Here is an 11,895-nt window from a genome sequence, read left to right on the forward strand (position 1 = left end):
TGCAATCCGAACGACTACGTTATTCTTTGATTATTCGTCAGATGTGACGTTTTTGAATTATTTCCTTGCATAGCAAATGTTGGATCGTGGGACAAATTCAATAATTTGCGGATCCTAATGGCTATTTTTCATTTTAAACAGAAGAGACACATAGACAAAATGTTTTATGACTCGCGGTTTTTTATATATATGCACATTCATACTAATAACTTACGTTAAAGTATTGGCTATCATATTAAATTTTAAGCTGTTAATCAAAAAAATAGGTGTAAAAGTATTCGTAATAAATATCAATTAAAACAAATGTAAGTACTTCTGGAAAAAATGTCAAATGGAAAACATGTCTCCCGACACTAACTACAAATTTACAAGTTGGTTTTATGCATGACTATTGCGATACAGGAGTAAACAAATATTGTCTAGAGCAAAAAGCGTAACTACCTATGAAACGACTATAAAAGTAGTTTGTTTCTTAAACAAATGAGATTCAAGTACTTACACACTCACAAAAGTATACAATATTCTTTTTTAAGTATGAATAATGGTTTATGTAGTACCTAAGACATAACACTTTACTTTTGCCTCTAGTCGCGTATACCTACAATTTTTCATTAAAAAAAGTACGTCTTTTTTCCATTGATACCTATGAGGATCAAAATATTTTTCTGTATGGGCGAGAAGTTGTATTTTCAAGTTGGAAAAAAATCCAAACTATTTTACTTGTGCCGCTACCGGTTATTATACCCCGCAATTTGCCCAGAAATCTGTATCCGCAGTTAAAAAAGAGCGAAGAAAACCCTTTTTTCATTTCAAACAACGTATAACATAAATACAAAGTACGCACACGTGCAAAAAAAAGTGCTTACGCTTACACGTGAATCATAACCAGGTACCTATACATATACTGAGATATAATCAGCCGATCGTTGTATATAAGTACGTATAGGAATGCGTCTGTTACAAGTACTGTATTATATTTCATGCGACTTGCAAGTCTGTACCACAGTGCAGAACTTATCATGTCCATAAAACGGGCACACGCACCGGTGCCGCATATACCGGTCATTTCATAAAAAAAACCCGATCGACGTTAAGAGTTTTTTCACGTTCAAAAGATGAATAAAAAACACATTTCATTTACAGGTGTGTTCGCAAATTTTTAACTGCACGCGCCAAATGATTTTATAGGATAAAGAAAGTCCAACTGTGGGACGCTTGCTTTGGATAATTTTATTTTCCCGAGTGGCCAAGTGTACACGCGTATCCAATCTTTGGTGAACCGAAACTTCGGGTGCATAGCTGTAGCAACAACAAAAGGTTTTCTAAAAGTGAAAACTTTCCAAGTACAGCTTGTTTTTCTGGCAGTACGTGTGGAAAATGTCATCTTAGGCGTTAAAATTTATCAAAGTCCGATTGCTTTTCGGGAAAAGACCCTGCACGTACTCGCTTTCTTTGTCATCACGTTTTGTACACACTCGTTACAGAAATGTATACTTATACGACTGCTGATATTATATGCTTACTTGGAAGCGGTCGAGGCTCGGGTGGTGGAGAAAAAGTTCCGAGAACAAAATATGAACGTTTTCTTTTGTACGCGTTCGCTATCTTACTTGAACGAATGTGTAACGATACGATTCGAAATCAAAAAATCGGATGATCAAGGGAATCGAGAAAATACGAGATAATTTTCATTCTCCGGAACTATGTTTTGGTTTTTCTTTTTTTTTTTCTTTTTGCAAAACCAAATTTATATATCCGCAGATAACAATCGTTTTAAATGATACGAGGCGATTTATCAATGTACGAATAATGAGTCACACTGATAATGTATCTTTTTTATTTACAAAGCGGTTAATCAAAGAAACATCAAAAAATGACGCGTCAGAGCAGCCGAGCCGTGACATATTACAGTTCAATTTCCAAGAAAGTGGTGACAGATAAAAAAAATGTATATAGCACTCAAAATTAAAATTTATTGAAAAAAATCGAAAATTCGGATAAATATGTTAATGACTAAGTGATCATCAATACAATAACAATAAAATAGGATGTCGTGCTTATGTACACTCAAAAACAAGTAATAACCAGCCCCCGTAGATTCGGTGCACTTTTTTTTTTTTTTTTTTTTTTGACGTAGGTATTATACACACAAACACATTTAATTTATGGTTTGCGTACCGAGCCAGTCCCAGAGGTGCGATTCAAACACACAAGCCGGAGTCTTTTTACATGCACGTATTGAGGGGAACCAAAATTCCTCTAAAACCAACGTCCACCACGTTATTTACCATTTTGACAGGAAGTAGGTGATTAGTCATATCACGTGCAGACGGTAAGTTGCAATGACTTCAAATGGGATTTTTACTTGCAAAAAATACAAGTGGTACACCTGCTTCAGTTCAATACTTAAGACATTGTACAGATTGGTGTACATACAACTTCATTACAAAGTTACAAATATGTATCATAGCCATGCAAAATAAAACATGATATTTTGTAAACTGCAATGTAGTTTTTTTGTATATTTCCTTAATATGTCGCTCTATTAATAACTGATAAGTATATAGTCGCTAGTTAGTGACACATTTTATATATGTAAGATATTGAGTTTTAAGTATTTGGAAATGTCGAAGTTTCAAGTACCTATATACATGCGCCTTGAAATTTTATCAACTAAATTGAGAATATACGTCAGCTGTAACATTGATATTATATAAGTAATTAACTTTGTAAAAGAATTAGATTTGTATGGATTCCTGCTCATTGTGGTATCCTAGGGAACGAGGAGGCAGACAAAGCTGCTAAAGAAGCTGCCGTGAAGGGAGTATTACTTGATGCACCTTTACCTTATACCGATGTATTTAGTAAATTTAAAAAATTATGTAATGTAAAGAACAATGAAGAAATCACTAACTTAGCACTTATCAGTAACAAAGGTAAATATTATTTTCAGAAGTTTTTTGATAAAATATCAAATAAACTTTGGTTCCATGGATATAACTTGAGCAGAAATTCTATAGTATATATTAATCGACTAAGGTGTAATCATAACTCGTTAAAATCTAGTCTTATTAGACAAAATATTGTAAATAATGCGGACTGTGATTGTGGAGAAGGTGTTGAAAATATTGATCACGTACTATGGCAATGTCAAAAAACTAAAACACAAAGAGAATTATTATTGGAAAAATTAAGAGATATGAATATCTCCTACCCGTTTAACGTACAGGAGTTTCTCACTAATTTAAATATTAATGTGATTAAAGCGGTTTGCGAATTCATTTATAAATCAGAAATAAAAATATAATATAAAAAAAAAAAAATAAGTAAATACACAATTGATCTCAAACGAGATAAATAAATAAATTAAGATGAGTATCTAACCTTACACATAAGATTACTAGTACTATATATAGATTTAACAGTTCTGTAAGACTGTAATGTGATTTATGTGATATAAAAATACGAAGTCAATTATATAGAAACTATAATTATGTAAAAATTCCTTGTAATTTTGCCGTATGGCCATGTACATTTAATTGTGGAGCCAATAAATTATCTTATTTTCAACTACTAACTCTGTGATTGGTCGTAATTGTCTCTCGTCACTCCCCCGACACCCAAGACCCATCACCACCATGCCGTTTCGCAAATCAGCGAAAGATCAGATCAGCGATGCGACCAATCAGTGACAACCAAGGCTAATTTTTGTTTATACTGTTTACTCTCTCCGCCAATAAAGAATTTCAATACAAACAATGCCTATGCATATAAAAAATAATGCCAAGTGCCAAAATAGTAATGGCTGCAGATTCACAATGGAATATGTGTAAAAAAACAACATAACACACTCATACAAGCAGAAAACAATGACTTCTTCGTCTTGTTCTTCGTACACGCGTGTACGAAATTATGCTGTTTATTTTCAGACACTTCTTTCTCGTTGATGCTTCATTGTTTATATACCTACGTAAGTATATCGCGTACTTATATTCCTTGCAATACTACATCGTAGAAATAATTATTCATACATTTAATTATTCATTTATATTTATATACGGCAAATACATATACAAATACGGTTATTTCATAAATTATACATACCTCGAAGTGAATATCGATAATTTATGACTGAGAAAGCGGTGTACGGTTGTATTGTTGTAAGTAATGCTTGTTAAGTATATGTTATAACCGGCAAAACGACTCGACACCTTTGTTTATGTTTTATTCCCGTGATATAAATATGACTTATGTATAAGTATAAATTATAATTAATCTGTGCCAGTCTATACTGTCCGCAGTCTCAAGTGTCTCGACGCGATGACAGATTATACTATTATAAAAGTAGAAGAATTATGGCACTACACACGCGCGCACTTGGCCCAAAGGCCGGCCATAAAAATATACGCTTCTAAGTAATTCTTGCGCTTCATTTGTTTGTTTCGCTCGGAATCGCACCACGCGGAGAGTCTCCACGTGGTGCGATTCCGACTGGAGAGTATATATGTTATATATATGTATAGTACGTAATATATACTCAATACACTTTTACTTGACAGTTTGACGGGAGACGGGATTGGCCAGACTGTGAGCATCGAATCGCAGTTCGCAGTTCGAGCACGGAGAGCAGACAGCAGCACTGCAGCAGGAGTATATTAAAAAAATTATACCTATATTTAAATTTTAAAATGTATGTACACAATGTACAGTACGTACTTCTATTACAAGAAGTAACTTATTAATAATGTTTTTAACGTATCCTTAAATTTTGATAGGAAGAGAAAAGGAGTCATGGGTGCTTTCTGTGATAACCAAATAAACAAATATTTTCTTATCATTTTATTATAAATCTTTAGAAAACAAAAAAAAAAAAAATTCACATTACTGTTACTGGTAGGTAAATGAATCGGTAATGCAGAATTACAATTACCATTTTTTCTCCAAATAGATGTTGGATGTATTGCTAAACCTTTTCTGAAAATTATTGAGTCCTTGCTTAAGTGTACAATGACTCAATCAATTTTATTGATCCAAGAACAAAAAAAAAAAAAATATTTTAGGCACGTTATGCTTTTGTAGATTCTGAAGGACTGGCAGACTCTTGGCTTTGAACTTCTGTACTACTGGCATCACTAAAAGATGAGTCTGGTATTACAACGTTGCTTGGAGATTGTTCTAATTCATCGATTGTCAGCTTGTGATAGTAACTCCTGACTAATGGTAGTAAAGGTGCAATTTCATTTTCTAACGTAAAAATAGCAGGATGTATCTAAAAAATAAAATTTTAATCACAATGAATTATTTAATGCAGCACAAGTTTATAACGAAACGGTTTTACGAGATCTTGAGAAAAATGAAGATGTGTAAATTGATAAACCAATACTTGTAAAACTCACATGTTTTAATTGCTGCACTTTTGCTTCTCTTGACGTAAATTCTCGTAATAAATAACTTTTTCTGAGATCATGGTAGATTCGTGTGTCATTCACTCTCAGCATGACATTGTCTATTCTTAAAAAGTATCGAAGAAGGATATAAAAGGTTCCAGGCATTACTCTCTAAAACATTTTTAGTTACTAGCATTTAGATGATAGTAGGAATTACAATTGAAAACAGTTGGATTTACTAACCATTTTCACTTTCATAGATGCAATTCCATTGTCATGCAGTTCATCTTCAAATAGTGTTAGGTCGACATAAAATAAAATCTTATCTTTGCGTTTCAATTTTTCAAAATCTATCCTTTCATCTGTATTCTCGACTTTAAAGCCTGAAGCAGTACCCATATATTCTGTAGTATAAGTCCAGTCAAAGGGTGGAATACTTTCCTTCAAGTACTCTTGATTATCTTGCCTGCAGAAGAAAATTATACAATGTAACATGATATAAATTTTAATTTTAAAAAATCGTACGTTTAGTACCTAGTCTCACGCCAAGATTCAGCACAAGCCAATTCTATGTTAATTTTACCACTTGCCACTCTTTTCAGAGCATCAAAAGCCTTGAACTCTAAAAAGGCTCCATTTTTGTGTTTTAGACGAAGAACATTGTTTGGAAACACCATGTCAGGTAAAATCATTTCGAGTTCTCTGCTATAACTAAAATATTTCTTATTAATTTTACTGGTTTACTTACAAATTAATCTTATGGTGATTTGCATGCGCATACGTGCAAAATTGGCATGCATTTTCATTATCCAGACAGCCATTATCCTCCTGACCAGTTTTCGAACATTTAGAGTGAAGTATATGGGACTCGGTGTACTTCATGTGCCAAGGAGGAAAGACATGTTCCTTTTCGTTAACAGGTAGCCGCAAAATTTCAATGCCACCTTTAACCTTCACCATTGTCATTTTGTAGAAAACTTGAGTTTGCCAAATCGATGATACCTGAAAAATCTTTATTTTGCACATGGATGTTTACAGGAAATCGTAGTCAGAGTGTAAAGAAAAATATTTGATGATCACATTAACCAATTGTTTACTATTTAACCTGTCAATAAAGTTTGGCACTCAGTTGAAAGAGAACACAGACTCTTAGTCTTGCCAATTTTTTACACATTCACGTTTATCTTAAATATTCTTTGCCTACCTTGATCTTTGATAATATTTTAAATTTATGTTTAATACGCTTTTTTTACATTTGATGAGCGCAGATCATTTATGTCCCAAATTTATAGCAGACGATGAAGAGCAGAAAACGTACGTTGTAAGCATAGAGATATAAGGATATAGAGTGCGCTATAGAGGCTGAATACAGCGATACGGTAAAAGAAAGAGATGGTTGCCGAGTGTCCTATCTGTCTCTTTCTACCCGAGTGACCTTACCGACTGAGGATAGAATATAGATGCATATAACAAACAGTTTTGAATTTCAAAACAAACACGCACTTTTGAAGCGGAATGTTTACAAAGGTAAACTACTTAAGTATAGGTGCAATATGTTATTTTATACTTTGTGGGCACTGGCTTCTAGTGTTTTTACACTTTGTCTTTAGTACTAATCTAACAATAAATTTCAAAGTGTATGAGTCCTGAGATGGGTTCGAATAGTATGTGAAATATATAAATTAAATCGTCGATTATTAACTAATTACTTTGTATTTGTTCGCAACAAATTTGCTATTTAATGATTGCTGATTCTATAAAGGCTAGAATCGTATATTATATTTATATGTATTTATTGCACGTATTGATATGTTGTATGTACGTATGATGCAGATATTCTCAAACATAACCCCGAAATGAGCGGCAAAACCAACGCGTCGGGTAAGTGTATTTTTTTAATTTGCAAAAAAAAAGATTTCACGGTCATACAGAAGAAATGTAAATTTACCAGGAGTCATCGATCCCGTGACGGAAGAGCTCGCGGGCCGAGTGCGAGAAGTGGGCAACCAGGCGATCTGGAGCTTGTCCAGCTGCAAACCAGGTTTTGGAGTCGATCAGTTGAGAGACGATATGACAGAAACTTATTGGCAATCGGACGGACAACTGCCGCACCTTGTCAATATTCAGTTTCGCAGGAAAACGACGATTCGCGACATTTGCATCTACACGGATTACAAGCTCGACGAGAGCTATACGCCAAGCAGGTACTTTTAAATCGTCGATCGTCAGGTTTGCTTACTTGCTTCTGGCTGTATATTACCTGAAAATTTGTCAATTTTAGAATCAGTATTAGGGCTGGGACAAACTTTAATGACCTTCAAGAGGTGGAAGTTATGGATCTCAATGAGCCCAGTGGTTGGGTAGTGATACTTATTAAGGATGACAATGATCGGCCCATCAGAACGTTTATGCTTCAAATAGCAGTTATAAGCAATCACCAAAATGGACGAGACACTCACATGAGACAAATAAAAGTACATAGTCCTGCTGAGGATCGCTTTGGTCTTCATTCGCAGATTGTACCTGGACGTTTTGTCACCAACGAATTTCAAAGATATGCCACTATAAGATAGTAGGGCTTGTGTAAATATTAGCTGTTAAGTTTAAATTTTCTATTTTTTGTATATTTTTAATAAATATTATATTGTATATACTTAATCTGAGTATTCCGATTCCTTAAAACCTTGACATAATCTAGTCTCACCTACACTATACGAATAGGGTATCTGTTTACTAAACATCATTAAATTATTGGCTATAACGTAACGAAAAAAAAATATAATTTTTATTTTCATATGAAATGTGAGGATATAGACAAGTTTTGAAGTAGCAGACAAATCTTCTAACGTAGAAAAAATAAATTTATTTCAGCGAGTTTTTTTATGTACAATTTAAAAACGTTAAAAATAGAGATTAGGATTTGTCGTCAAGTTGAGCACTTTTATCCTCAATACCAAAGAGCTCTTTAAATGCATAATCCAAGCAATGTTCTGTTAGATACTTTTTTAATAGACCCATGTCATTATGACGATCCAAAGTAGGAAAGCACATCTCATGAAAATCAGAAAATTGTCTATATGTGTCAAGGTCATCTACAGGCTCAAATTCTTTTTCTAAGAATTTTACAAGTATACGTTGCCAGTTCATCGCTTTGATTTGCTGCCAACAATATTCACAGTCATCGGATGCACCCTCGAAACAAATGATACCTGGTCTCCCAACAAAACTAAAACCAGTCAAGTTACAATCCTTTGCTAGATCAACAATATGTTTTCTCTTGATCTTACTGTAGATGTGATGGCTGTAAATCCAGTATCTGGCAAAGTCAATGCTCTTTTTGATGCTACCACTGTGAGCCAAAGTTCTTGTGTTTTTTCCATTCTGGCTGGAGCTCTCCAGGTAAGTTTCTGCATTGTCTTGGATCCAAGAAATCAAAGAGTAGATAATCGGCTCATCTTTTTCTTGAGATTGAGTAAAAGACTGCAGTGCTCTGTTTAACTGCATTTGTTCATTTCTGTCCAGAACTGAGCTTCTGCAGTAAATTTCTGGATAAATATTTGGATAGTCCAACGGAAGGTTCACAAGCAGTTCAACAGTACCCTTACATAGTGGAGAAAAAAAAAATGTTTAAACATGACAACTCATCAATCACGAATAGTCTACTTTGTTTTTGTGTTACCTTTGAAGTTGAAACTTTTATTTCATATTCTAGCCTTTGCGGAACTTCTTGAATCTTTCCAGCAATGTAATCATTGATGTCAGCCACATTTCCATGGTCACATATCGATAATTCTTCGGGGTAAACTGATTGTAGGGCTTCGAGTTCGACAATTTGAGTCTCTAAATTTACTTTTATGTTTGACACAATGGACATTACTATTGATGGTGATGGTATAACATGGACGAAGCATCAAAAAATACCAAGTGTGAAACAAATTATCGAGTTAACAATCACGAAAACGTTATTTCACCTTGCACTACAATTCGCGGTATCCACCCGTATGGATATAAGCAAAAGTGAAAGTAAAAGTTCAAACTATAAAATTAGTGGCAAACTGCACGTTGCACAGCATTCCTTGGGTGTATTCCGCAAATGCTGCCAGCAGTTAAGTTACGTAGGTCGTGGTAACGCCGCATGGTCGGGCGGCGCTAGCATCAACCTGTACTAACTGTCGGTGGGTTCCGCATGTCAACAAACTTCGATATTTTTTACTGTTTTCACTCCTATGCCATCTGATATTTCGGAGTTTGTTGACATGCGGAACCCACCGACAGTTAGTACAGGTTGACGCTAGCGCCGCCCGACCATGCGGCGTTACCACGACCTACGTAACTTAACTGCTGGCAGCATTTGCGGAATACACCCTTTGATATTTTTTACTGTTTTCGCTCCCATGCCATCTGATATTTCGGAGTTTGTTGACATGCGGAACCCACCGACAGTTAGTACAGGTTGACGCTAGCGCTACTTTTTCACTAACGTTTAGAATAATGATTGAGACAATCAATGATTGTATCATGAGTTTTTGTATAAAGTTCAATTTATACAAAAAAGTTGGTAAATATAGGCACACATGATTAATATTTAAACATTTTAAGCTGTATAAATATATTACATAGATTCCGAAATATGCATTATTACCGCTGGAATATGCTAACAAAACCAAATATCCGTCTTTCTCACCCAGCAAAATAATAGGTAGCTGTATAATCCTGTATCAATTTATTGCACACATGCGAAATGTTCAATGACAGTAAACAATGACATAATTTCAAACTTTACTTTTAACTCTTCATTTCACACGTAATTTTACAATGCAATTGATAAATTATTATTCATACAAAAGTATTAATATTCTTATAGGAGGTCGATTTTCAGGCAAAAGATTATTTGTAAACTTGCCGTAAACAGCACAGCCAATGTCAACTTTTTATTTTCTATCTACACAACTAGTTGCGGCTGGTTTTAGCGTTTCAGATTTCTAAACTAAAAAGTGGCCCTAAAATTCTGAAGGAAAGCTTTAGATATTTTAGGCCCTAGAGCCATGTTGTCAATTATAAACCAGCCGCAACTTATTTGACAGATACAAAATGGAAATTCAACATTTTCTGTGCTGTTTGCGGCAAGTTTACAATTTATCTATTACTCGAAAGTATAAATATATAGGAGGTCAATATTCGTATAAAACATACACTGCAAACTTGCCGCAAGTAGCACAAACATCGTTAATTATTTATTTTGTATCTATTTCAAGAGTTGCGGCTGGTTTATAAGTGACTAAATGGCTCTAGGGCTAAGCTGCCTAAAGCTCTCCTTCAGAATTTCAGAAGCAATTTTTGGCCAAAAAATCACGACCGCTAGATGGCGCTGATCCTAATGATTATAACTACTTATAGTAGAGCCATTTAATCAATTATAAACCAGCCGCAACTAATTTCGTAGATACAAAATTAATAGTTAAAGATAATTGTGCTACTTGCGGCAAGTTTGCAGTATATGTTTTATACGAATATCAACCTCATATATATTTATACTTTTGGGTAATAGATGAATTGTAAACTTGACGCAAACAGTGCAAACAACGTTAACTTTTTATTTTGTATTTATGAAATTAGTTGCGGCTGGTTTATAAGTAATTAAATGGCTCTAGGGCTAAGCTGCCTAAAGCTCTCTTTCAGAATTTCAGAAGCAATTTTTGGCCAAAAAAATCACTACCGCTAGATGGCGCTGATCCAAATGATTATTACTACTTGTAGTAGAGCCATTTGATCAATTATAAACCAGCCGCAACTAATTTAGTAAATACAAAATAAAAAGATAACATTGTTTGTGCTATTTGCGGCAAGTTTGCAGTGTATGTTTTACACCAATATCGACCTCCCTTATATTTATACTTTTGGGTGATAGATAAATTGTAAACTTGCCGCCAATAGTGCGAACAATGTTCACTTTTTATTTTGTATTTATCAAATTAGTTGCGGCTGGTTTATAAATGATTAAATGGCTCTAGTATAAGTATAGTAATAATCATTTGGATCAGCGCCATCTAGCGGTAGTGATTTTTTTGGCCAAAAATTGCTTCTGAAATTCTGATGGAGAGCTTTAGGCAGCTTAGCCCTAGAGCCGTTAAATCACTTATAAACCAGCCGCAACTGTTGAAATAGATACAAAATAAATAATTAACGATGTTTGTGCTGTTTGCGGCAAGTTTGCAATTTATCTATTACCCGAAAGTGTAAATATAAGGGAGGTCGATATTGGTGTAAAACATACACTGCAAACTTGCCGCAAGTAGCACAAACAATGTTATCTTTTTATTTTGTATTTACTAAATCAGTTGCGGCTGGTTTATAATTGATCAAATGGCTCTACTACAAGTAGTAATAATCATTTGGATCAGCGCCATCTAGCGGTAGTGATTTTTTTGGCCAAAAATTGCTTCTGAAATTCTGAAAGAGAGCTTTAGGCAGCTTAGCCCTAGAGCTATTTAATTACTTATAAACCAGC

At 34.3% G+C, this 11,895-nt stretch overlaps 3 protein-coding genes across 9 annotated transcripts; 1 reads left to right on the forward strand and 2 right to left on the reverse strand.

Annotated features, from left to right (window-relative positions):
• Positions 1–4,887: 4,887 nt before the first annotated feature.
• LOC106639908 (TIP41-like protein) lies at positions 4,888–7,614 on the reverse strand. Of its 4 annotated transcripts, none has more exons than XM_089596497.1 (6): positions 7,336–7,614; positions 6,169–6,389; positions 5,922–6,098; positions 5,631–5,853; positions 5,397–5,558; positions 4,888–5,269 (listed from the first exon to the last, which is right to left on the reverse strand). In XM_089596497.1, the coding sequence occupies exons 2-6, from the start codon at positions 6,351–6,353 to the stop codon at positions 5,066–5,068; spliced, it is 951 nt and encodes a 316-aa protein (XP_089452623.1). In that variant the 5' UTR covers positions 6,354–6,389; positions 7,336–7,614; the 3' UTR covers positions 4,888–5,065. The 4 variants fall into 4 exon arrangements, with proteins under 4 accessions (XP_089452623.1, XP_014209210.2, XP_089452624.1 ...); XM_014353724.2 differs by lacking the exon at positions 7,336–7,614 and adding an exon at positions 6,592–6,676; XM_089596498.1 differs by lacking the exon at positions 7,336–7,614 and adding an exon at positions 6,493–6,567.
• Positions 6,878–8,045, forward strand: APC10 (anaphase-promoting complex subunit 10). Of its 3 annotated transcripts, none has more exons than XM_089596499.1 (4): positions 6,878–6,914; positions 7,221–7,268; positions 7,339–7,591; positions 7,669–8,045. In XM_089596499.1, the coding sequence occupies exons 2-4, from the start codon at positions 7,244–7,246 to the stop codon at positions 7,958–7,960; spliced, it is 570 nt and encodes a 189-aa protein (XP_089452625.1). In that variant the 5' UTR covers positions 6,878–6,914; positions 7,221–7,243; the 3' UTR covers positions 7,961–8,045. The 3 variants fall into 3 exon arrangements, with proteins under 3 accessions (XP_089452625.1, XP_014209216.1, XP_014209217.2); XM_014353730.2 differs by lacking the exon at positions 6,878–6,914 and adding an exon at positions 6,987–7,051; XM_014353731.2 differs by lacking the exon at positions 6,878–6,914 and adding an exon at positions 6,987–7,051 and having other exon boundaries at positions 7,342–7,591.
• Positions 8,046–8,240: 195 nt separating this feature from the next.
• LOC106639910 (RWD domain-containing protein 2A) lies at positions 8,241–9,492 on the reverse strand. 2 transcript variants are annotated; one of them, XM_089596749.1, is made up of 3 exons: positions 9,067–9,492; positions 8,675–8,987; positions 8,460–8,613 (listed from the first exon to the last, which is right to left on the reverse strand). In XM_089596749.1, the coding sequence occupies exons 1-3, from the start codon at positions 9,259–9,261 to the stop codon at positions 8,531–8,533; spliced, it is 591 nt and encodes a 196-aa protein (XP_089452875.1). In that variant the 5' UTR covers positions 9,262–9,492; the 3' UTR covers positions 8,460–8,530. The 2 variants fall into 2 exon arrangements, with proteins under 2 accessions (XP_014209214.2, XP_089452875.1); XM_014353728.2 differs by having other exon boundaries at positions 8,241–8,987.
• Positions 9,493–11,895: the final 2,403 nt, after the last annotated feature.

This window comes from Copidosoma floridanum, unplaced genomic scaffold, assembly GCF_036245765.1.
Source record: "Copidosoma floridanum isolate Cflo_tuat_1 unplaced genomic scaffold, Cflo_Japanese_pri ptg000030l, whole genome shotgun sequence".
Taxonomy (NCBI): domain Eukaryota; kingdom Metazoa; phylum Arthropoda; class Insecta; order Hymenoptera; family Encyrtidae; genus Copidosoma; species Copidosoma floridanum.